General features: G+C 40.8%; 1 protein-coding gene across 1 annotated transcript; it reads left to right on the top strand.

The window, feature by feature from the left end:
• Positions 1–26,232, top strand: spata5l1 (spermatogenesis associated 5-like 1). Its single transcript, XM_039772857.1, has 9 exons — positions 1–209; positions 3,239–4,331; positions 11,744–11,929; positions 12,466–12,624; positions 12,792–13,001; positions 16,419–16,652; positions 17,636–17,770; positions 23,284–23,409; positions 26,064–26,232. Exons 2-9 carry the CDS (start codon positions 3,258–3,260, stop codon positions 26,202–26,204), a joined length of 2,265 nt encoding a protein of 754 aa, XP_039628791.1. The 5' UTR covers positions 1–209; positions 3,239–3,257; the 3' UTR covers positions 26,205–26,232.

Raw genomic sequence — 26,232 nt, 5'->3', positions numbered from 1 at the left:
TCATAGTATTGCCTTCTATTCAGTTTAACGGCATGTTTAGCGACGTGGGAATTCTGCGTGTAATGAAGAACTTCAATCAACTACAAAAAGCGTGCTTTTTTGGAAGGCGGAGCTGTTATTATGTTGCTAATTATTATAAGGAATGACCTGCTGCATTTGTCCTTTGTGGGCTCATGTATAAGGAGATGAAATCTTCGTCCAGCATTGTTGTGAGTTATATTCTTATGTAATTGACTGTTTTTGTTGGCTGTGTTTTAGGTTTCTAGTGAAAATACATTTGCGGTTGCATCATTTCCAAGTGGGAGCATCACTGATTTGGTTTACATATATGGGTTTACTCTTTCCATAAGTTCGTATTGATCAGCACGTGTAAATAAGAATCTCACTGCTCTGTGTTCATGTGACAATATTGACCCTATGAACTTTGGCCACTCAGTTATAATTCGTGACATTTATCGTCTGTATGTGCAAATAAAATGTGCCTTATTCCATACGCCCGTAAACAGCAGGTACGCACACATACATTGACATTTTCAAAGACCCGATGTCAGCAGTGCGTGCAGAGCCATTGTAAGGCACGCTCTGTAACAGAATGGGTCAGTTCATCAGCGCCAATCCACCTAACCTGCACATCTTTAGCGGTACGTCAGCCACTGCGAGAATGTGCGAACTCCACATTCATAATTTGCAGTGCAGGCGTGGTATTTGAATCCAAGACAATGGTTCCACAAGGCGATAGCATGTTACCTTCTTAAATTCAATCTGAATAGGATTTTTTGTTTTCATTTTTTATATATACAGATTCGACAGAAGAAACAAATCCATGTATTATTTAAAGTACTTCAGTACAAAACATTCTTGTTCATGTTTGTAACTTTGAGTGTCCGCATTCGTAAAAAGTTAATGGTATAATTGAAATGCAGTTTTAAGATTGTATTTATTGTTACCAGAAAGTAAAAATTGTCAGTAATATTCATACCTAAGTTGTGCGCTTTTCTTTTGCTGGTAACTACAGACGCTTTGTTCGTTTTTCCGTTAATTCACCAAAATCACAGAATTGAACAGTATGGAAGCTTAACTTAACTATGCGAAATGCCTTGAGTCGATGGGGAAAGAGAAACAGAACTAGGTTTCAGTGGTTTATAACGCTCCTGAAGGCTACAAAACATCAGCAAGCCATGCTGGATTGATTATTGTGTCGAAAAATGTGATCTGAGTTGTGAAGAATCCATGGCAACGGGGGCTGTGGAGTCAGAGTCGGTAAAAATGTACCAATTCTGACTAAATGTAAATACTGCAGTAATATAATGAATTAAAATTTCCAATTTCACTTATACAAATTCAATTAAAATATTTTTTTCTTTAAGCCTTTTGGTAAAAAATATATCCGCTTTTTAAATATTACATAATAAATAATTAAAAAAAGCCACAGTGACTTCGTTACAACCCTTAAACCCAAAATTTATTAGGTTAGGGTGCTAAAAAGTAAACCGATCATTCACAATGGCAGTTATGAAATGCCTTGTATGTTGTGTACTTTCAACATACTGTAGTACATTTCTTGCTTTATAGTCATTATGGTATGTGTTCTGACCTAAAGTGCGTGTGTATTTATTTTATTATGTACCTACCTATTTATTTATTTAAAAAGTTTCGGTAAAAAGCCAAATTTTCCCATGGGGACATATCCATCTATCTATCCATCCATCCATCCATCCATCCTTCCTTCCTTCCTGCTATACTAAAATTACTATCTATGTCTCTATCCTGGCTACTATACTAAAATTACTATCTATGTCTCTATCCTGCCTACTATACTAAAATTACTATCTATGTCTCTATCCTGCCTACTATACTAAAATTAATATCTATCTATCTATCTATCTATCTATCTATCTATCTATCTTAGTCTAATTACAAATGGAGAGTTGGAGTCAGTGGTGCCATAAATTATAAGTGGTGCTAACCACTGTGCCTCCAACAACAAAACACATAGACAGTACGATAACCACAAAAGAAAATACAACAAATGACAACAGAATAGTAGTAAGTATAATATTCATCATTGTGCTAACAGAGTTTTAGTTTTGTGGCACACGTTAGCTGTGCTACAAGTACCTTGAAGATTCGATTTCAGGAGCCGCTGGTACTTTCTTTATGTTTCCAATCTCTGTGCAGATGCTTTGCACTTTTTTCTTCCATGAAGAAGGTAGAATTGCAGTTCTAAGTCTCTTGTAATTATTTCACAGGTTTGCCCGTGTCTTTTTTTTTTGGGAAGGGTTCCTTTAAAGCTTATTTTGGAATGAGGCTCCAGAGATCAGTGTTATGTATCCAGTGGCAGTACTCCTAATATTCTCATTATGGTCCTCGAAGATAACACTCAATTGAAAATGCTGCACGTCGAAGACTGAAGTGCTGATCCAGTCCGGACATCATGCACGCTTAAAGGAGGTTGTTGATGATCTTACACTGGCCTTGCAAAACATTATGGGCATGGGGTTTGGGGGGCGGTGGGCAGTTCATCTAAGCTTTACAGGAAAATATTCACCAAACAAGGCCATTGGCAAACAAAGCATATTCACTTTGAAAAACAATTTGGACAATTTCGCTGATCAGCACTACTGGTGACCTTCACAAGAGTGAAATTAAATGTATAACGCTCTCCGTGGGTTCAAGTCCAGTAGTTACATGTTGCTGCCTAAATTGGTTAATTTTTTTTATACCATGAAAATATGATTATTATGTTTATGATGGAGTGGCACCCTGCCCAGAGTGGGTTTCTGGCTAAATTAGGCCCTTCTGACCCCGAATTGGAGCATCTGATTTGAGAACGCTGTGTTTTGTTAAAGATAATTTGTTTTTAGGAAAGTGGGCTGAAAAATAAATGTTTCATTCATCTTAAATATGAACTTCATGGACCTAGCATCATGGGTTTAAATGCCTCACCTGGATGATGTCTGTGTAGAGTCTACACCTTCTCCCTGTGTCTGCGTCCTCCAGGAAATTCACTTTTGCTCCCGTATCCCCAAGGATGTACTGAGTGGCAAATCCAAACTGGCCCCATTGTGAGTGTGTGATTGAGTGCACCCTGTAATGGCCTGGCACACTACCCTGTCAGGTGTTGTTTTCTGCCTGGATAGACTAACACCCTGTCACCCAGAATGGTATATTTATAAAATGAAGAATTGTTTGTTGTACACCTTAAATCTTTTTTTATTTCTTTTTTTTCTTTATACAGCATTGCCATTTCCACCAAAATGGAATGTATGGATCTAAAACTGCTGCCTTTAGATCCAAAGGACCAGGGCTCGCAGCGTTGCAGGCTGGGGCCTAAAGCGATGGCTGCCCTTGGACTGGATATTGGCAGTGCAGTAAGAATTTCACTGCCTCGAGGTGAATGCGTTTGCACTGCTTGGCCAAGAGGTGACCTGGCAGATGGCTTCTTACAGTTCGACTCCAAGTGCATATCTGAAGAGCTTGCAGGGAAGACTTTCAAGAATCTGAGTGTAAACCTTAAACAGATAAAGAAAGCAGTTTTTACTAAGCTGCATCATGTCAAAGTCGTCGTTGTTGTTAAAACAGTGGAGTTCAAGCGATCAACGCCATCCACCTTACTTCATGAGATTGTAAAGGACATGCTTCATAACGTTTATGTTTCGGCAAACCACGTCATATCTTTAGCTTCTGTGGAGACTCCTGTTGAGCTGGTCAAAGTACAGAAGCTGAGTCCCAGTACAGATGATGTTGGCCTTATCACCAGAAAAACGACCGTCAAAGTCACCGAAGTTAGGACCACAGAGAGCTACAAATATCAGTTAGAGAATTCTTGGAAGATTCCTCTGGGAGGAGTGGATGATGTGTTTGCCTCTTTGGTGGAAATTCTAAGCCTCCCCTTTCAATACCCAAGAACGTTACAAAGGTTGGGTCTGGCCTGTCCTAAGGGGGTATTGCTTATCGGACCACCGGGCGTGGGGAAAACTCTACTGGTCAAAAGTGTTACTAGGGAGGTCGGGGCTCATTTGTTAACAGTAAGTGGGCCTGTAATCCTTGGGTCAAGGCCAGGAGAGAGTGAGGAAAACTTGAGAGGAGTTTTTAAACGGGCAAAGGATTTATCTGAGGAGGGACCCTGCGTCCTCTTCATTGATGAACTTGATTCTCTATGCCCCAGACGTACAGAGTCTACGAACGCACCTGAAAACCGCCTCGTTGCACAGCTTCTGACACTGATGGATGGCATGGGCAGCGCCGGGAGCTTTGTTGTCATGGCAGCAACAAATCGCCCTGATTCTTTAGACCCGGCTTTGAGACGACCAGGACGCTTTGACAGGGAGGTAATGTCTTTAGATTTGTAATTTTTTTTTTTGCATTTACTCAACCTTCGTCTATAGCAGTGCTTCCCAAACTCGGGTCCCACTGTGGATGCAGGTTTTTGTTCCAGCCAGATTCATAATCAGTGACAACTCCTGATAACACTGAGCTCATTTAATTAGCTGGTAAGCTGAAAAGAAGAAGAAGATGATTTTTCTTTTATTCTTCATTCAGAAAATCACAGCAGCATGATTTTTACATCTACTAGGGGACTCCGCCACCGTGTTTGGTTTACCGGATTAACAATTTAAAGCGATTGTTACTTTCATGGGAATTGTTACATATGCATTAGTTTCACTTTTACTTTAAAACTTTTGTAAAAACAATACTTTATTTCCGGCCTCGGTTGTGTTTACATCTCTTTCTCGCAGGACGTATAACGCTGCTCGCGTTGTGAAGGGGGTGCAGCTGAACATGCTAAGGAGATGCCGTCGGATCATCTGCTGTCTTTCTGCTGCTGCTGGCGAGCTGCCTGTTCTGCTTGTCACATGTTGTTGTTTTAAGAGCTGGGAGCACATGATGCATGTCTGCTGAAAGCAATCCAACAACTGCTAGGTTAGATGTCTGTGGACTTGTTTTAAATGAAGGCTCACTGCCTCGTCTCACGTGACATTGAAATAACAATACTTGTCCTTTATTTTTCGGGCCCGGGGTTGGTTACATCTCTTTCTCGCAGGACGTATAACGCTGCTCGCGTTGTGAAGGGGTTGGCTGAACACACTAAGGAGATGCCGTCGGATCATCTGCTGTCTTTCTGCTGCTGCTGGAGAGCTGCCTGTTCTGCTTGTCACATGTCGTTGTTTTAAGAGCTGGGAGCACATGATGCATGTATAAATCCCTTATTCCCATATAACTGCTTGGTACATTTTCATATTTTTTTTAATTATTTATTTTTTTCACCAAACTAAGTTTTCTCATTTCCCAAAACACAGAACCTGGGAAATACAGTGCCCTTCACAATTATTGGCACCCCTGGTTATGATGTGTTCTTAGGCGTCTAATAAATTTTTTTTTTTCCCCAAAAAATATAGGCTCACAACACAAAAAAGAGAAAAATCCAACCTTTAATTGAAGTACATTTATTCATTGGGGGGGAAAAAAAAAATCCCACATTAAGAAATACATTTTTTTACATGAATTCTTCTATAAGAATTTATTAGAAGCCTAAGAACACATCTTAACCAGGGGTGCCAATAATTCTGGAGGGCACTGTAACAGTTCACTTAATTTAATTAGCCCAGGAGTTCAAGCTGGTTGGAACAAAAACCTGCAGCCACAGAGGGTCCCTAAGGACCGAGTTTGGGAGGCACTGATCTATAGATATACAGTGCAGATACTTTTTTGTAAAATACGTATACTTGATTCTAAAAGGGCCTGCAAGGTGGTACCATTCTCACAGCATTCTGTATTCAAACCCCTTTCTCTTTCACTGGATGCGTATGGCCTGTGCATTTCATTTTCTCCATGTCTTCATGGCTTCTCCTGTGGCTAATCACACCCAAAGGACACGTATGTTGGGTTTATTGGCAATTCCGATTTGGCCAAATATGAATGTATGGAACCCTTCCATTTAGGGTTGGTTCCTTCATTGTGCCCAGTGCTGCTTGGACAGGCTACAGGTAACACATGCAGGTAAATGCCATGGAAAGCAACCTCTGTATGTCTGCTATGTTGGAACATGATTTTATTCCGTTAACGGTGACCAATCCGGGAATGACGCATTGTAAAGAGTTGAATTCAGTCCGGGAAGAACCATGGAATGAGCACAAACCAATCCGAGCACAATTAAAGTTTGTATTTTTAAAAACTCTTCATTTTCGCCTGACCATGCTGCAGTTTTTTCAGAAAAATACAGCTCTGGAGAACCAGTTCAAAAGTCTCCACTTTGAGGGGTTAAAAACAGCCTGTGTGGACGAAAGGTGAAAATGGAGATTAGTATCTGTATTTTTTAATGAAAACCTAGCCGTGTGAACATAGCTTTAGATTGTTCTTTAAATCTCTGTGTTGCATTAAGCTCAAATCATTGTCAGATAGGGCTGTCCGAACAAACAGCACTATTTGAATTTAATTCAAACCAGTATGAAAAAATTTGCACTCAAAAGCAATCATTGACATTCAATTGTTAAAGAATGGCCTATTTTTTCCCTCTTACATTAATTTCGGTATCGTGCTACTCTAGACATGCTGTGCTGCAATTCTTCTTTTGTTTTTTTTCCATATGTTTTGAACATCACTTCCACAATTAGCATTTTTATCATTTTTAATTGTTAGTTTGTATTGTCATTTATTAAAATGACAGATTTTTCTACTGCACTGCTCTGCTTTTTGGTTAACCGGTGTACTAATAACAGATTTCAAACACTTCTCCAGCACCCTAGGAGTATCGTTTTGCTCCTAATCCTGTTTGGTTTCATTCTTGAACCTGTGATTCCTGATTTGCTGTGCATTCATTGTAGCAGATGAAAGCTGATTTCCTTTCTCTTTAAACATAATTAGAAATAACTGTCCCATTATTGCTTTTCCTATTACTACTAGGGGGCTTCGCATCCAGCTCGCTTCACTTGCCAATCCCCCTGGCCTGCGCTACGCGCCGGCCACTTCGCATCTCTGCCGCTCGCATGAGTGGATTTCACTGTCACCAAACAACACATCTTATATACTCCGCAAAAAAAGAAACGTCCTCTGACTTTCAACTGTTTTTACTTTCTGTAAACTTAATGTGTAAATATTTGTATGAACACTAAAAGAGTCAACACCATAAGACATAAACTAAAAATGTTTCACAATGTGTCCCTGAATGAAGGGAGGCTCACAATCAAAAGTACCAGTCAGTATGTGGTGCGGCCACCAGCTGCTTGAAGTACTGCAGTGCATCTCCTCCTCATGGACTGGACCAGATTTGTCAGTTCTTGCTGTGAGATGTTACCCCACTCTTCCACCAGGGCACCTGCAAGTTCCTGGACATTTCTGGGGGGAATGGCCCTAGCCCTCACCCTGCGATCCAACAGGTCCCAGACGTGCTCAATTCCTTCAACGATAAACACGAATCCGTCCATCACCCCTGGTGAGACAAAACCGTGACTCATCAGTGAAGAGCACTTTTTGCCACTCCTGTCTGGTCCAGCGAAGGTGGGTTTGTGCCCGTAGGCGGCGTTGTTGCTGGTGATGTCTGGTAAGGACCTGCCTTACAACAGGCCTACAAGTCCTCAGTCCAGCCTCTCTCAGCCTATTGCGGACAGTCTGAGCACTGATGGAGGGATTGTGTGTTCCTGGTGTGACTCGGGCAGTTGTTGTGGCCATCCTGTACCTGTCACGCAGGTGTGATATTCAGATGTACCGATCCTGTGCAGGTGTTGTTACACGTGGTCTTCCACTGCGAGGATGATCAGCTGTCCTTCCTGTCTCCCTGTAGCGCTGTCTTAGGCGTCTCACAGTGCGGACATGGCAATTTACTGCCCTAGCCACATCAGCAGTCCTCATGCCTCCCTGCAGCATGCCTAATGCATGTTTACGCAGATGAGCAGGGACCCTGGGCATCTTTCACAGTCGGTAGACAAGTCTCTTTAGTGTCCTGCGTTTTTAGAACGGTGACCTTAAATGCCTACTTTGGTCTTAACGACCATTCCACAGGTGCATGTTAATTAATTGATTAGGGTTAATTGAACATGCATGGAAAACATTGTTTAAACCCTTGACAATGAAGATCTGTAAAGTTATTTGGATTTTTAAAACATTATTGTTGAAATACACAGTCCTGAAAAAGGGACGTTTCTTTTTTTGCTGAGTATATTTCTCGCAGATACACCTCTTCATTGTGAAGAAACTCTACTTTTCCCTGATGGCAACACAAATTAGACGATCTACAAGTCTCCGAGTTAAAGTTCGATCCCTTTTCCCTGTTCCGTTATTTCACAGAGTAATAATTTCCGTTTGTTTGCGCTAATGCGATCTTTACTATCATTTTTTTGAGACTTTCGAATTTTAGTACGTTCATTATCTCTAACTTGCTCTGCATGTGTATCGCGCCAACGTTTTTGAACTTTTTACGACATTCTACTTTGTCATCCACTCTTTGTCTTTTATTTCCGGCCCCGGGTGTGGTTAAATCTCTTGGCACAAAGTCTCGTCTCGTGGGACGTGAAAGTGTCTCTCTGAAAAAGTCGCGTTTCATCCCAGGCTAAAAAGTCTCGTTGTCTCGTCCCAGGATTTTTTTATTATGATAGAGAAATAACGGCTTTGAAATCAACATTTTAAAGAGCATTTTCAGTGTCAAGAAAGCCTACTTCACTACCTCAACCAACATGTGTCTTGTGGTTCAATTTAAAAATTAAGTACAGTGTTAAGGATACGTGTGTGGGTTTTTTTTGGGGGTTTATTCATCAGTAAAGGTGGAGAATAATCCCTTTTAGTTTAATTCTGAATGTTATTGTTTGACCACAGGTGTTCCACTCTACAAATTTATAAAATTAGGCTGATCCGCACACTTGATCTGCCTTCCACAAGTTGTTGGTTTATGTTTTGTTTTTTTTTTTTGAAATACACTTCTTATGATTTGTTATAAAATTTTGCTCTGCATTATTTTTATCATGATTTTTAAGTTGCCATTAGTCCAAGCGTTTGCCATTTAAAAACTATAATGAGGAGGGAATTCAGAAAGATTACTACAATGCAACATTTAGTATATTCAGTAACTCCTTTTGAAGAAACATAAATAGACACCCCATGCCCCGACTTGTGTAAAATACGGATGAGCGCTGGTTTCATGTTTTTTTGCCTCCCAAGAACCAGAAAGGCCCATAGTGGAGGAGATGGCAAGTACCGCGTGTGTTTAATGTGTTTAGGTAATCGTGAGTGATTTTATGTGGGTTTCATATATGCATTACAGGCATGTGAAGTGTCCCCTCCCTACTTTTCTCTTTGACTGTGTCACTTTCCATGCATAGAAATTCCCGTTTTTGTGAAGGAGCGTTCATGCAAGATTTATAAGCGCTACATGCTTGGCAGAAGCACCATGATCAAAAAAACAAAAATATTAATAATAATGAAGCATACAAAGGCACGTTAGATATAAATGTACATGTAGTAGCACTTTTAGTAGAACTCTTAACCCACGTTTGAATATATTTTAATATTTAGTTATTTCAAATAAGAGTATTCAAGCCATAATTTCTGTACAATTTGGCAGCCGTAGTATCGGATCACTGCTGGTTTGAGTTTTGGGTCTCTTCAATACATGGTACGCTTTATCGCACATTCATTTATCTGGTAACACTTTAGTTTAGCTACTGCAAAAATGCTTTACTTATTTACCTTCACGATGGGTTCTTTCGGTGCTGATAACACTTACAAAGCATCAATAAAGTAGCTGTTCATCTGTGCAGTGTCACCTACTAAATTAACTTCATTTTGGAATGGTCAGAGGTGGCCTTAGTGTGACATTTGTCACTTGGTATCACATACTACCATATTAGAATTGTGAATCCTTCATATTCATAAGTCATTTTACCAGCATTTTAAATGCCATACTGCACAGAGACAAACAACATATTTATTGATGGCACTTAACCATAACTGAGACTAAAAGAAACCTTTATTACGTTCTTGTTTCATAAGAGTAAATGAGTAATGCACTTTTGCAGTACCTAAACTAAAGTGTTACCAATCATCCATATATTTTCTATCTCCAGAGTCACGGTAGTCGATTCCCATCCTAAAAGCGCTGGGCATGAGGTGGGAGGCAAGTCTAGAGGCGGCAGCTGTCCATAACAGAGTAATGTTTAAAGTATAATTTCACAATTAACTTTTATTAACTGTTGAGTTTCACAGCTCTAATATTACTCTTGTATGGAGATAAAGTGAGTGAAGGGAACAGGAAGAAAAAGTTACATCAACTCCAAAAATGCAAAGCAGGGCTTTTGTGTATGTATATATATATAGATAGATATAGAGAGAAAGAGATATATAGATATAGATAGATATATAGACAGATATATAGATATAGATATAGATATAGATATAGAGATATATATATAGATATATATATATATAGATATATATATATATATAGATATAGATATAGATATATAGATATAGATAGATATATATATAGATATATATAGATATACAGTCAACCCTCGTTTATCGCGGTTAATCCGTTCCAGACTCTGCCCCGATAAATGAATTTCTGCGAAGTAGGATTCTTTATTTATAAATCGAATATTTTCGCAGTTAGAGCATAGAAAACCTGTTTACGACCTTCTAAATACAGTAATCCCTCCTTGATCGCGGGGATTGTGTTCAAGATCCCCCCGCGATAGGTGAAAATCCGCGAAGTAGAAACCATATGTTTGTATGGTTATTTTTATATATTTTAAGCCCTTATAAACTCTCCCACACTGTTAACATTATTAGAGCCCTCTAGACATGAAATAACACCCTTTAGTCAAACGTTTAAACTGTGCTTCATTACAAGACAGAGATGGCAGTTCTTTCTCACAATTAAAAGAATGCAAACATATCTTATCTTCAAAGGAGCACCATGAAGAGCAGATAATGTCTGAGAGCGAGATAAGAAAAGCAAACAATCAAAAATCAATACGTACTTTTAAGTATACAGAAGCACCGCGATAAAGCGGCATTTTGTAGAGGAGCGTCCTATCTTCTAGGCAAACAGCCACTGTGTAAACAGCCCCCTCTGCTCACACCCCTTCCGCCAGACAGAGAGAGTGAGAGAGACAGAGAGAAGCAAACAAAACAAGCGCCACACGGGAAGCATATCTTATAGCATTGAGGAGTTTTAGTTAATATGTAATACATGCTCTGATTGGGTAGCTTCTAAGCCATCTGCCAATAGCGTCCCTTGTATGAAATCAACAGGGCAATCAAACTGAGGAAGCATGTAACATAAATTAAAAGCCCCATTGTCCGCAGAAAGCCGCGAACCAGCAAAAAATCCGTGATATATATTTAGATGGGCTTACATTTAAAATCCGCGATAGAGTGAAGCCGCAAAGTCGAGCGATATAGCGAGGATTACTAATATATATATATATATATATATATATATATATATATATATATATATATATATATATATATATATATATATATATATATATATATATAATAGAGAGAGAGAGAGAGAGAGAGATCTATATATCAAGACTATTAAAGGCATTTTTACTTATTTTTCCTGTTGTAAATTGCAATATACCACAGTCTTTTACTTTCTAAAAAACTGAATGGGTAAATAAGTGTATGAGATCAAAGCCGTCAATACTGACCGTTGAAATGGTGGCATTTATATTCCATATATTGTTTTTAGCTTCTGTATAGGAGGATCTGCATTATAATGAGTTATGTTTTCTGATTGCAGGTTATTATTGGAGTTCCTACGCTTAAACAGCGAGTTTCCATTTTAGAAGTGTTAAGTTCACAGATGCCCGTTTGCGGAGATGTTGACCTGATTTCATTAGCAGAAATGACTACTGGATTCGTGGGCGCCGACCTCACAGCACTCTGCAGAGAAGCTGCATTACAGGCAATACTGCACAGTAGCCAGGTACTACTTTATGGACTCTTGGGGCAGAAATAAATATCGGATTTTCTTTGGGGTACATGTCTATAGTAAAGGCTTATGAAAATGAAAATTATTTGCAGAAAGAACAGGAGGCAGGATGGTGCTTCCTCATAAATTCATCACTCAAGGTTCAAATCTGACTCCTAGTCACTCTCTGTGAGGAGTGTGTGGTTTCTCTGCCCGTTAGTCTTAATTTTCCTCTGGAGTGCCAAGCATTCTTCCCACATCCCTAAACTCACGCATGTTAGGTTGATTGGCCGTTCTAAATTGGCCCCATCTGAGTGTGGATTTGTAATGGAGTGGTCCCTGTGATTGACTGGGGCTCCTTCCACTGTCGGTAACTGCTACCAAAGTAGGTTCCAGCCCTCTGCCCTGAATAGAGTTGAGCAGTTTTGACATATTTTGTTATTTTTTTGGAGATACTTTGTGAGACCATTTTCAGATTCTGTTGTTCATTTATGATGTTAAGATATTATTCTTTCAGATCTTTAATTGAAAGTAACGATATTCTTTAATAGGTTACAGGCAGTCCTGAAATCAATATGAAGCATTTCCATGAAGCCCTTAAAAGAGTTTACCCATCATGCCTGAGAAGTAGTGTTGGTTTAACTGACCTTAAGCCTATCACCTGGGAACACATTGGGGGCCTTGAAGATGTGAAATTAAAACTGAAACAGGTAAGAGGAAACATTTAAACTATTTATTCATTTCTGCACTCACATGATATATTTCAGGGTCGGAGCTGTACTGGCAGCGTTTAAAGTCCTGTTACTGATATGACAATGAAATGGGTAAGGAACACAGTTGTTGACTTTTAAATTGTATTTTTTTATTTCCCTTACAGAGTATTGAATGGCCTATGAAGTTCCCGGAAGCTTTTATAAGATTTGGGCTCACACGGCCTAAAGGAGTCCTCCTCTATGGACCACCAGGTTGTGCTAAGACGACGCTGGTAAAAGCTGCAGCCAGCAGCTCTCATTGTTCCTTCCTGTCCGTTAGTGGGGCTGACCTGTACTCCCCTTACGTTGGGGACTCCGAGAAGACCCTGGCACAGGTCAGAGTTATTACATTGTTTATTTTTAAGGGATTCTCTGAAGACTTTGAATAGAATTGTATAAGACCACAAGAAGAAAGAGGCTTCTCAGTCCAAATAGGTTTGGCTAACTCTTTAATAACATAATAGTACTTGATAACTTCTAAACTAATAAATGCCATATATATTAGTCAACAGCCATACCACATGCACATCAGATCAGATGATCGACCTGAAGCTAAGCCTGTTCATTCCCGGCTAGTACTTGGATATAAGACCAACCAGAAATATTTGTGTTGCTGCTTGAAGAGATGTTGGTGAGACTATCGGGGGCACTTACCTTGTCGTATGAGTATCAACCCCAGTGCCCCAGCACAATGAAGGGCACACTGTGCTGTAAAAATGGTTCAGTCCTTCAAGTGACATGTAAAATCGAGGTCCTGTCTCTCTGTGGTCATAAAAGATCCCTGGCATCATTGAGTGAAGAGTAGCAAATTTCCCAATACCATGGCCTAGTCATTCTGCCTGTCTAACCCTGTCCCTAATTGGCTAACTGTCATCTACCGCTTCATCACCTAATTGCTTATGCACAAAATGGCTACCGTCGCATCATCTAGATGGATGTTACACATTAGTTGTGGTTAAAGTGGCTCCTCACTAACTGTGGAAAGTGCCTTGGATAGTGAGAAAAGTGCTATATAAATGTCAAGAATTATAATTATTTATGTTGCTAGGAAATTTATTCTGGGTGTCCAGGGCTGGTCCTAGCCTTAAGGAGGCTTTAGGCAGACCTTTGATTAGCCCAACTTTTAGATTACCCCTTAAAAGCCAACTTCATATAATTACAATACCCCAACACCTAACGTATACGTGTACATACAGTAAATATCACCAATGTATCTCCAATTCATAGTCATTGGGAGTCAGAGCTTATTATAACAGCATCCTTTGTAAGATAGCCTGATCAGCATCAGTTCCTATCATTAATCCTGAGTAGATAATTGCTTCCATAAGAGCTTGCCTGAAACATTATTTAGCAGTGGCGGACTCACATTTTTGGGGCCCGGAAGCTTGAACTGTTATGGGGGGCCCTTCACAAACCAGCAATGGGTAACCACTGGTCATAAAAACAATAGGCTTAGGCTAATCTATCACCTTTTATTACTTGTTATATTTAAAAAAAAAAAAGTAAGGCATTTATTTTTTAGTAGGGGTAATTCAAATATTGTATCCTTATGATCACCTTATTGAAAAAAGTTTTGTCTAGATTGCTGTCACGTTGAAAAGGCAGCCTTATGATGGGCTTCTCAAAGGCTCCCATCTTTTTGTTACAACACGTCATCTACTGTTTTTGTATCTACAGAAGAAGATTTTTTATTACCTTTTAATTTGTACCGTATTTTAATTGTCAGTCATTTTTCAACCCGCTATATCCTAACACAGGGTCACGGGGGTCTGCTTGAGCCAATCCCAGCCAACACAGGGCGCAAGGCAGAAACAAATCCTGGGCAGGACGCCAGCCCACCACAGGGCACACACACACACACCAGGGACAATTTAGGATCGCCAATGCACCCAACCTGCATGTCCATGGACTGTGGGAGGAAACCCACGCAGACACGGGGAGAACATGCAAACTCCACTCACAGAGGACCCGGGAAGTGAACCCAGGTCTCCTTACTGCCAGGCAGCTGTGCCACCGTGCCACCCTATTTTAATTGTATATAAGTAAAATTATTTATTCTTATAGTATTACCTGCTTATATTTTATAACATTATTCGTGCAAATAAAAAGTTAACAAAAATGTTGTCTGTTATAGTGACCGCAAGCAATGAAATACGCTCTCATATTTTTTTTTTTTTTTATTATAGCTAGCCTAAGGAAAATTTAAATATTTTCAATTTCTGTCATAATTTGTGAATTTTCCCGTTGGTATTAATAAAGTATCTGTCTGTCTGTCTGTCTTTCACATCTATCTGTCTGTCTGTCTATTATAGTATCTATCTATATGTCTGTCTGTCTATTATGCCTTTCTATCTATCTATCTATCTATGTATATGCCTGTCTGTCTATTATATAGTGCCTTTCTATCTATCTATCGAGAAAAGCCAAGTAGAATGAACCCCTTTATTGGCTAACTAAACAGATTACAATATGCAAGCCTTTTAGGCAACTCAGGCCCCTTCTTCAGGCAAGTTGTAATACACAAACTGGGGTTCCCTGTGTTTATATAGTGTTTTAAATTCTTTGTAGTTATTTTATGTTAAATTTATTTAGAATGAACCATCCTTCAATAACTTCTTAGTTTTTATTTTAACTATTTTGTATTGAATGACACTAATATTTTTAGTAACCCTTTCTCATACAGTAGACACACCAGATTTTTAAGCAATGTGCACTTCTGGAGCCCCTCCGAGATTTGGGGCCCTGAAATTTGAGTGTCATTAGTTTCATAGTAGATCTGCCCCGTACAGTAACCACAACCACAGCAACATTAACTTATATAGCACCTTACTGCACAATACAATACAATTTATTTTTGTATTGCCCAAAATCACACAAGAAGTGCTGCAATGGGCTTTAACAGGCCCTGCCTTTTGACAGCCCCCCAGCCTTGACTAAGAAGTTCAAAGGGAGACCCCTTTCCAGGTAGGTTGGACGTGCAGTGGGTGTCAAAAAGAAGGGGGTCAATACAATACAATAAACAGAACAGAACAAATCCTCAATACGGAGCAGAATTTAACAGTAGATGATATCCCATAATATAATTTGGATTTGTTTAGAGTCCTGGAGTCCTCGGCCATCAAGCTGCCTCCCCCATTTGGCCATTTCACAGCTGAAACAGCCAGCCAATCCGATGAAAGGACCCCTCTACCCCACGATTCCTGCGATCCTCCATCAGAGATGACTTTACCTTAGGCTGAATTAGGCAGAATTATACAAAGTATAATTTCAAGGTGCATTACATTACTACAAGTAAGTGGAAACAAAATACTCCATTTGCAAAAGACAGGCGAATCATGTCCACCCCAAAAAACACACTCTCTTTCAGACATTAGGTCATTTAAATATAATATGATACAATACAATTTATTTTTTGTATTGCCCAAAATCACACAAGGAGTGCCGCAATGGGCTTTAACAGGCCCTGCCTCTTGACAGCCCCCAGTCTTGACTCTCTGAGAAGACAAGGAAAAACTCCCAAAAAAACCCTTGAAGGGAAAAAATGGAAAAACCTCGGGAAAGGCAGTTCAAAGAGAGACCCCTTTCCTGGTAGGTTGGGCGTGCAGTGGGTGTCAGAAAGAAGAGGGTCAATACAATACAATACAATACAACACAAGTAATCCTCAGTACAGTATAAAAATATTACAAGTACGGAGCAGTATTTAACAGTAGATGATATCCCATTTAAACTCAAGACTGTCTTTTCCTTTCAGGTGTTCCAGCAAGCAAGGGCCTGTGCTCCGTCAGTTCTCTTCCTTGATGAAATCGATTCAATTTTGGGGTCCCGGGCAGATGTTAAAGCTGGAAGAGGTGTTCAAGATAGAGTGTTGTCCGTTATTCTTAATGAGCTTGACGGCATTGGGCTAAAGGTGACAGAAAGAAGAAAAACAGGATGTAAAACAATTCAGCAGGAAAGTCTAACAGAGAAACCGGAAGGTAACCAGCAGGTGAGAGATAACAAATTTCCAGAGAAATGCTGTAGTAATGAGAATGAGTTCTTTCTTAGTCTTTGTCGTATCTTTGCTTTTGTTTGCGAATGCACGTGTTTCCCATGGCTGGAAACGCTGGATTGAATCTTTAAAGCAGAGGACTTTAAAATCCAAAGGTGTGTCAGTGTTTCTGTTGCTGAAATAACTGAGCTCAAATAAACTTTTGTCTTTAACTTGAACATTTTTAAAGCGATTGGTTTCAACGTCTAGACCACCCTTGACTTTAAAGAGTTGTCTTTATTTAATTTCCATTTATAACAACCCAAGATGGCTTTATGGGAAGGATGTAGATGATGGGCTGATATCCTTTCCTTTCTTCACATTGTTTTCCTCCCAAGGGTATAAATATGGAGCCAGTAATTTTGTCTTTAACAGGCTTCTGCTAATACAGTCAGTGATGTGTTTGTCGGGCTCCTTTCCCTTTCATGTTCCCTGGAGACTCATTTGCAGTTTACCACGTTCTCTAGGTAGGGATCTGCACTGGTAATTGGAAGGTTGCCGGTTCAAATCCCGTAAACGCCCAAAGTGACTCTACTTCGTTGGGCCCTTAACCTGCGTTAATCTGCACCCAGCCCTGTAGGTAGGCCCTCCAACCTGCAGGGAAAAACCTGGGGGTTGGTGGCAGAATTGGCACTCCAGCCACCATAAAAACAACTTCCCACTGTTCCACTGCATCTGAACTAGTGTGGTGCTGGGGTGTCACCCATTACATGGTAGCACTCGGGTCCTGATCTGAGATGGTCTGTCATGTGGTGGGTGAGGCGATGCGCTGTATCACCGCGTGCTCTCTCTAGATTTCTTCAGAAATATTTTGAACTTAGTGTTCTTTAAACTATCATCGTTGTTCAGATTCCTGCTATATCTGTCTTTTATTCACACTGTAATAGTTCATTTTCTGTACCATCATCTTTACCTGCAGATTTATTATTTTTTTTAATCAGATTGAGTACCAAGAGGTTTGCAATAAAGATGTCCTTGTTGTGGCAGCAACCAACAGACCTGATTTACTGGATGATGCCCTCCTGCGACCAGGGAGACTGGATAAGATCATTTACGTGCCCCCACCTGACCGAGAGGTATCTAATTTGTTTGATGTCTTTCTGTAGTATCTGTAGGAAAATGTGCCTAGAATTCAAATAATACTTATTGAATAGGCAGACTTTTGTTTCCAGCCTTATTAATAATGAAGAAAGCTATCTGTAAACAAAATAATTCATTGAGCCATTTTCTAACCCCCCTCTTCTACTCCGTTGGGCCCTTGAGCAAAGGCCCTTAACCTGCAATTGCTCCGTCCTGGGTATGACGTTAATCTGCACCTAGCCCTGTAGGTAGGCCCAACAAACTGCAGGGAAAAACCTGGGGGTTAGTGGCAGAATTGGCACTCCAGCCACTATAAAAAAAAAACTCGCACTGTTCCATTACATCTGAACTCGGTTGGTGCTGAGGTGTCACCCGTGGCATGGCTACACTCGGGGTCCTAACCGGGGGTCCCAAGTTGGTTTGTCATGTGGTGGGTGTGGCAATGTGCTGTATCAGTGCCTGCTTCTAACCTCCTCCTCCTCATCTATTTAAGAGTCACAAGATGCTGTGCTTATGCTGGCAGCATTGAGAACCAACTCTGGGTAAGGTACTAATCCATCATGAGGCCCACTCGCACTCGCACGTGGCCTGTTGCCAGCTAATCTGATGGGCTCGTCTTTGGAATGACGAGTCCATAGGACGTAAGGGTGGTGGGATAAACTTGAGTACCCAGAGGTAAACCCATGCAGACGGGAAGAGAATCTGCAAACTCCACATAGATATGGTGCCTTTACTAGAGCACTGGGTTAGCAATGGAAAAGAATGCCCTCTATGCCACCCTAAAGCAATCATTAAGGTAAAATCAGTTTGACTAGAAGGTTGCACTGCGGTGGGCTGGCGCCCTGCCCGGGGTTTGCGCCCTGTGCTGGCTGGGATTGGCTCCAGCAGACCCCGGTGACCCTGTGTTAGGATATGGAAAATGGATGGATAAAAGGTTGCAAGTCTCAGAAAATATCATTAAACCCATCCATGTATTACATGAACCTGTGTATTCCAGGACAGGGTTGCAAGGAGCCGCAACTTGGCGCAGGAGCATCAGATCCAAGGCAGGAACCGACCCTGGATGGGCCTTCAGTGTATCAGAGTCCACATCTGCACACACACACCAACGCTCGCACATGTTTGAGATATGTGAGGAGAGCCATCATCTTTAGAGAGAAACCCGAGTGACCACAGGAAGAGTACTGCAGACCACTGCATCACCATGAGATCCTTTGAAAACATGACTAATTTAGCATTGTTATAGTACAATTCACATGATTGCAAGATAATAGTAGGTAATTAAAATTTAAGAAGAAATTTGCCTCAATATTTTCATCATGGTTTGTGCGTCATGTGCTATTATGGGTACAACGATGGGGTTTGCACCGAACTCCGCACTTGATCCGTCCCTTACCTGTGCTCCCATCTTCAAATTAGGAGCTTCACCTGCTTTTGGCCCTGGGCACATTTCTGTACTTTGCCGTGCAAAAAGTAATTAACAGGCCATCTCTTTCAAATGTAGTCGCAGGGTTAACCATTGCAGGAATTGAGTGCAGTTTTCTCAGTTGTGCTCTTCAGGAGTTCTCTGGAATTTTGAAAGCCATTGATATATATATTTTTTTTTCTCAGTTCTCATTATTGTCTACAGGACAGTCTGCAGGTGAGAAGTTGGGTCCTTTAAGCACAGCTTGGACACTGCCAAATGAGCACAGGCGGAATGCATTAACAACCAATGTCTGGCTCGGAGAGAGACCTTTTAGTAATCGTTAGGTCACCTTGTAGACGTACCTAGAAGTATATGATGGGCTACCATTTTCATGAAAGTGAGCATCAAATTAAGAACAGGACTTTGCTAATAATCCCCATTTCTTTACTTTGCATTTTGAGGGCTGTTTTTTATTTTTATTTATTCACTAGGGGGTGTGCCCCATGCTCACTTTGCTCGCCAACCCCCCCAGCCTGCACTATGTGCCAGCTGCTTCACGTCTCTGCCACTCGCGTTGTGAAGGGGGGGCCTTAACGCACCCCAAGGAGACGCGGGCGCTCCTCCAAAACCCCCTCTTAAACAGTAATACAATTTTAAATAAATATATATTTTTTTTTTTTTACCTCCTCTTTGCTCAATCAGCTGCTGCTGCTGTGCCACGTGATCTGCCGTGGGGTGTTTTAAAGGACCCTTTCCTAGTGGCGATCTAATAAGCAGACAGGTAGGCATACTGTAGATCAGGGGTGTCCACACTTATTTGGCTTGCGAGCTACTTTTTAAAATGGCCAGGTCAAAATCATCTACCAACATCCATCCATCCAACCATTTTCTAACCCGCTGAATCCGAATACAGGGTCACGGGGGTCTGCTGGAGCCAATCCCAGCCAACACAGGGCACAAGGCAGGAACCAATCCTGGGCAGGGTGCCAACCCACCGCAAGACACACACAAACACACCCACACACCAAGCACACACTAGGGCCAATTTAGAATCACCAATCCTGCATGTCTTTGGATTGTGGGAGGAAACCGGAGCGCCCGGAGGAAACCGACACAGACCTGGGGAGAACATGCAAACTCCACGCAGGGAGGACCCAGGAAGCGAACCCGGGTCTCCTAACTGCGAGGCAGCAGCGCCACCACTGCGCCACCATCCTGCCCTCTCTACCTACATTAAAAATGATATATACTGAGTGTCAGAGGTGGGTAGTAACGAGTTACGTTTACTCCGTTACAATTACTTGAGTAATGTTTTAAAAAAATTGTACTTCTAAGAGTAGTTTTACTGCAGCATACTTTTTACTTTTACTTGAGTACATTTGTAAAGAAGGAAACGCTACTCTTACTCCGCTACATTGGGCCACATTCGAATCGTTACTTTATTTCCATTAGATAAAGTCTGACAGACAATTTTCAATCTGCTCTGTGTAGCGTATGCTGTGAAGTTGCACACACACCTTCCATTGCGTCTTCAGCTCTGACGCGAGGTTTTGGATGTTCCCGAATTCAAGGAGCTGCAGCTTTGAGGACAGGTGTTGCATTTTTCGTTTGAAAGCATCAACTGAGCTAATCATATTGACCGTGGTTTTCTGTTTTCCTTGCAGCTGTAAATGAAGCTTATTCAACATGTTGGTCAGATCGGGGAAAAAATGCCAAGTCTAGCGGCCATTGATCGTTATTAAGTTGCTTGTATTCTGCATGTTTAATGACAAGGAGAAACTCCTTTTTCTCCGGCCAGGGGTCTTGAAATCTCTTTAGGAATTTTCCCCCTAGCCTTCTGTCTCAACGAAGGCATCTTTTATCATCACTCCATCTTGGAAGGACTTCTTATGCTTAATGATCGAGTGACTCACCCGGAACGATGCTTCGGTGTGCCTGCCTTTGCTTTTGAACTCGGCCGAGTGAAAAACGACGGCTGTCCGATTAACTGCGATTTCAGTTCCCTCTCCTTTCTCTTTCTCAGATCGCTTTTCGGAAGGAAGTCAGTTTCGTAGTTTTTCTGAACAGTTCGAAAGTGCCTTTCCACATTTTCCTTCTTTGGAATAGCAATGATAGATTGACAGATCAGACAAACGCACTTCGATTGTGACATTGTGAGAGAAAAAAAATCCTCTTCCAATTCCACATCCAGCCCCAAACATTTTTTTTTTAAATCCCTTCTTTAGTCGATATAAATTGGAAGGCTAACTAGATCACAGCCGGAGTTTTGCAGTAGGTGTGATTGTGCGTGCGGGATGACCAGTGTGTTAGAAGAAAAGAGATCTCAGATTGGCCGCCCTGTGTGTCAATCAAGTGGCAAATGCCATAGGGAGGATATACGATAGACCAGGGGAGGGCAAAGTCATTCCTGGAGGGCTGCAGTGGCTGCGGGTTTTTGTTCCAACCCACTTGCTTAATTAGAAAACAATCCTTGCCAATAATTCCATTTCATGGCTTGTTAGTGCTTTAACTCTGCTATGTCAAGTCATTCTCATATCCTAGATTTTTTTTCTATTCTAAGGATATCATCCAAATACTTTGAAGTGTAAAACGGATGAGTTATTCTCAACCCTTCACTTTTTTTCTATTCTCTTTCCTTCCAATTATTTAATTAAACCAAATAGTGCACGATAAATACACACAGGTGTAAAGGGGAACAAGCAAAATGGATAACTGCTGGTTTCTTTTGTCATTTGCATCTTATTGCTAATAAGGAGCAATTAAAAACCGAGAATGCAGCTGTTTAAGACTTAAATAAGCAATAAGGGTTCAAAATCTTAACGAGGTAGACAACTAAAATGAAGCAGAAGTGTTTCTAGAGCAATAAGTGCTTTTTATTAAGCAATTGGGTTGGAAGAAAAACCTGCAGCCACTGCCGCCCTCCAGGAATGACTTTGCCCACCCCTGTGATAGACTAACCTTTAAAAAAAATTTTTTTTTGAATACAACACAATCTATCTGCACTACCTTTGCGATCTACCAGTCGATCGTGATCGACGCATTGGGCGCCCCTGCTGTAGATTGTTTGAGGCTGCTATTCTTCTTCTTCTTCTTCCAAACATTGTAGGGAACAGACAAGTATGCCTTTTCACTAGCATCCAAGACCAAGCCTTCCTCTGTCTTTTTTCCGTTTAGTCCAGTCCCTGTAAACTTAGCCAAATGTCCACACTCCCAACAGGGGCTTCTGCACACTGAGCTCATCATTTAGTATCTTCTGCGTGGTGGTGTGCTGAGGAGGCAGCATAAAGATGAAAGACGCCTCACGCCTGGACAAACTTGTTAAGAAGGCAGGCTCTATTGTAGGAGTAAAGTTGGACAGTTTAACATCTGTGGCAGAGCGACGGGCACTGAGCAGACTCCTGTCAATCATGAAGAATCCACTGCATCCACTGAACAGTGTCATCTCCAGACAGAGGAGTAGCTTCAGTGACAGACTTTTGTCACCGTCCTGCTCCACTGACAGACTGAGGAGATCGTTCCTCCCCCACACTATGCGACTCTTCAATTCCATCCGGGGGAGTAAATGCTAACATTAATTAAAGTTATTGTCTGCTTTTACATGCATTTTTATTACTCTTTAATTTAATATTGTTTCTTTGTATCAGTATACTGCTGCTGGATTATGTGAATTTACCCTTGGGATTAATAAAGTATCTATCTATCTATCTATATCTATCTATCTATATCTATCTATCTATATCTCTATCTATATATCTCTATCTATATATCTATATCTGTCTATCTATCTATCTATCTATCTATCATAGTTCATATCTATCTAATCTATCTATCTAGTATCCTGTCAAGGGAACCAGACTCTGTGTGTGTGCGCCCTTTCATGCTTTGGAATTTTGATTACCGTTCCCTTGAATGGATGTGTTTTTGGTTACTTTTAATAAGCCTGGTGTAGGGAAGCTCAACATATGGACCGGATTAGATCTGTATGCACTGCAAAGCAGATGTGTATGCACTGCAAAGCAGATGTGTCTGATGACATGGAAATCAAATTAAAACATTTAACACTTTTTCTCTCTCTCTCTCTATCTCTCTCTTTTTTATTAGGCAAGACTTGCTATATTGAGAATCTGCACAGAGAAGATGCCATTAGATGCTGAGGTATGCTTGGAACGCTTGGCAGATGAGACAGGATTCTTCTCTGGTGCAGATCTTGAAAATCTTTGCAAAGAGGTAATACTTTCTGATAGGCAGCGATAACAAAACCAGCTGTATTGGAAGCTTTCAGCTTTACTACCACTGAGCCACAGTAATATTTAAATGTTCTTGGGCAGGGGTCTCCAACTCCAGTTCTGGAGTCCAGCATTACTGTGGCTGCAGGTTTTCATTCTAACCCTTTTCTTAATTAGTGAGCAGATTTTGCTGCTAATTAACTCTTTGCCTTAAATTTAATTGATGCACAACTTAAGACTCAGACCCCTTTATTATTTCTTTTTTCCTTAGCTCTTGTAGGGCTAATTTGTTTTTGTTTCTTTTCTCCCAGGGCAGAATATTTTTCCAAAAACTAACTTTTTTTTAAAAAAAGAACACAAAGTAATGGTACATGTTACACAGCAAAGTCCTGCAAAGTATGATATCGCTCAAAGCAGCTCCAGGACAACCTGACTTGTCAAGGGACAGTTCTCTCTTTGAAAGGAATATTTCCTGTATATGGGATTACTTTCACACAGAAACCAGTGTTTGCTTCTGCCAGTACAAAATCCTTTATGCCATACTTGGGTGGGCTTGTCTGGCATATACTGGCAGAAAAAAAGGCGTCCCTTGTATTTTATCATAGATTCATCCTCAGACAAATCACGGCCAGGCTGATAAAATTGTTGGTCCCCCAATGTCAAGCAGGGGCTGAACTTTATACATGGGTTTATAGCCTGACTCACCCCTTGGGATTTGCTTCTGGTTATCACAGAAAACTTTACAGCAGCACGTACCTATCATCACGCGGCATAACCTGTCCAAACCCACCAGGGGACAAAGCACGTTTGGACCAATGCTCCCTGAAGTTATATCACCAGTCCAGTCCCATCTCTATTTGTAATGCCGCAAAGCCCTTCATCTCGTCTTTTGTTGTGGGTTTCTATTTTGAAAAACGAGAATGCAGTTCAAGTGCAGCCCGCGATTCAAGACATTGCTCTGCACACCTGTTTGTCTCATCTGACAGTAGCTGAAAGGCAGCCTCAGCATGAAGTAGTCCAGCGTCTGGTAATCTGTTGTGTCCAACAGCAAGCCATGCCATCTTGTTAAGTCTGGTAGCCAGTTTGGCTCCCACGGATCAATGTCTGGGTATGCCTCCTACATGAGCGTTGCTGTAAGTGCATCGGCTGCGCGAATGCACTCAGCTGGTAGCCGATCGGCTGGGGGGCATCGGCTGGTGTCCGATCAGCTGATGCCAGTTCCTCACTCTATTGCTTGATCTCCTTTTCACTCTCAACAAAATCAGATTCTGAAAAATCAGAGTCCGACTTGGCGATAATGCGTAAAACATCGTCTGCTGAGTATTTTGTTTTCTGCACTCGCTTCGCTCCCTCATGTGATGTCGATGCCATCTTGCCTTTGTTTACATTTCGTAACTCACGCACACTCAAGGATTAGATGCCGAGTCAATGAGTCTAACATTCCTCCAAGAAGAGAGGGACTGCCTTTAACGTAACAGTGAGTTTTGTCGCCATTAACCGCTGATTGTCGCCCTCTACCCCTGGATGTCGACTTTTGTTGACTTGCGCCCTCAACCCCTCCTGTCGCCCGAAAAGAGTTAATTAGCAACCAAACAATATTAAGACACAATATGAGCCAACACGTAAGAAAACAACAACTTGCATCCATCACATAATAACTGAAAATAAAGTGAAGGCCTCAGTAATGTTGATCTGCTCGGGTCCACATGCTCTTAAAGAAAATCATCAGTTTTGGAAATGTCTGCCATGGCAGAATGAGCGACATGGAATTAAATAACGGGTTTAATTAGCAATGAGAATTGGCATTAAATTAAGAAACTGAATGAAGTGCAGTTGGTTGGAGTTTGGGGCCCCAACTCAGTTGGTCATCTGTTGGCTCACTTCACATCAAATTTATGTTTAGGTGCCGTTTAAGGAAAGAATCAATTCAGCGGTCAGAGTCTCAAGAAAAGTCCATTAAAATAAAGGGAAATCGTTCATTAGCAGCAAAAACTGGTTACTAATTAAGAAAAGAGTTAGAATGAAAACTTGCAGCCATAGTAGCTCTCCAGGACCGGAGTTGGAGACCCCTACTCTAGGGCTATTAAAGGAATTCCCCCAACTTTTTATTTACATTTCCTAAACTTTCATACTCAAACATCATAAAATGTATTTCTTTATTTTGATTTGCGCATACAATTATATCATTTCAAAGTGAAAACAAGAAAACACACAGCCTTTGTGATTCAAGAAGTGTTCGTCCATTTTACTGAGTCACACTTACGTCAGCTCTTGTGCCACCAGATGTCATCAGAAGTCGCGTATGAATTGGCTGAAGTGCATCTGCCTGTGCCAGTGCTATAAATGTAGAAATATGGGGATGATTGCATTGCATTTATAATTTGTATACCCGTACATTTCAATTTAGACAAAGAGACATGAAATGTTTTAATATAAGTAACATATTAAAAAGAAACTCTTCTGGAATTTGATCATTTTGCTTCCACTCAATGAACTTCAAGTGAAGTGTTAAGAGAGTACGCCATATTCTTCAGTTTACACTTTCATGACTGAGCTCTCCAGTTAGCTGCTGCTCCTTTTATTTACCTCTTCCAAATACAAAATGTTTTATTTTATTCTAAATCTTTATTTGTCTGTCCACTTTCCCATCTCCAGGCAGCTTTACTTACCTTGCAAGAGGAGGGATTGGATGCTTCTTTCATTAAACATGGATTCTTCCTGAAGGCACTTCAAACAATAAAGCCGTCCTTAACGGTTCAGCAAGTAGAATTTTACAGGACACTTTTAAAAAGATGAAATAAATCAGAATGTACTGTTTGGAAAA

Source organism: Polypterus senegalus, chromosome 12 (genome assembly GCF_016835505.1).
Source record: "Polypterus senegalus isolate Bchr_013 chromosome 12, ASM1683550v1, whole genome shotgun sequence".
NCBI lineage: Eukaryota > Metazoa > Chordata > Cladistia > Polypteriformes > Polypteridae > Polypterus > Polypterus senegalus.
This window is presented reverse-complemented; position numbering and strand designations above follow the sequence as displayed.

Excerpts from the sequence above, each read along its gene's own strand:
- spata5l1 (XM_039772857.1), top strand. The coding sequence starts at position 3,258 with ATGGAATGTATGGATCTAAAACTGCTGCCTTTAGATCCAAAGGACCAG. Across the intron at positions 16,653-17,635 it reads AACCGGAAGGTAACCAGCAG|ATTGAGTACCAAGAGGTTTG; the intron begins GTGAGAGATAAC and ends TTTTTTAATCAG. Across the intron at positions 17,771-23,283 it reads TGCCCCCACCTGACCGAGAG|GCAAGACTTGCTATATTGAG; the intron begins GTATCTAATTTG and ends CTTTTTTATTAG.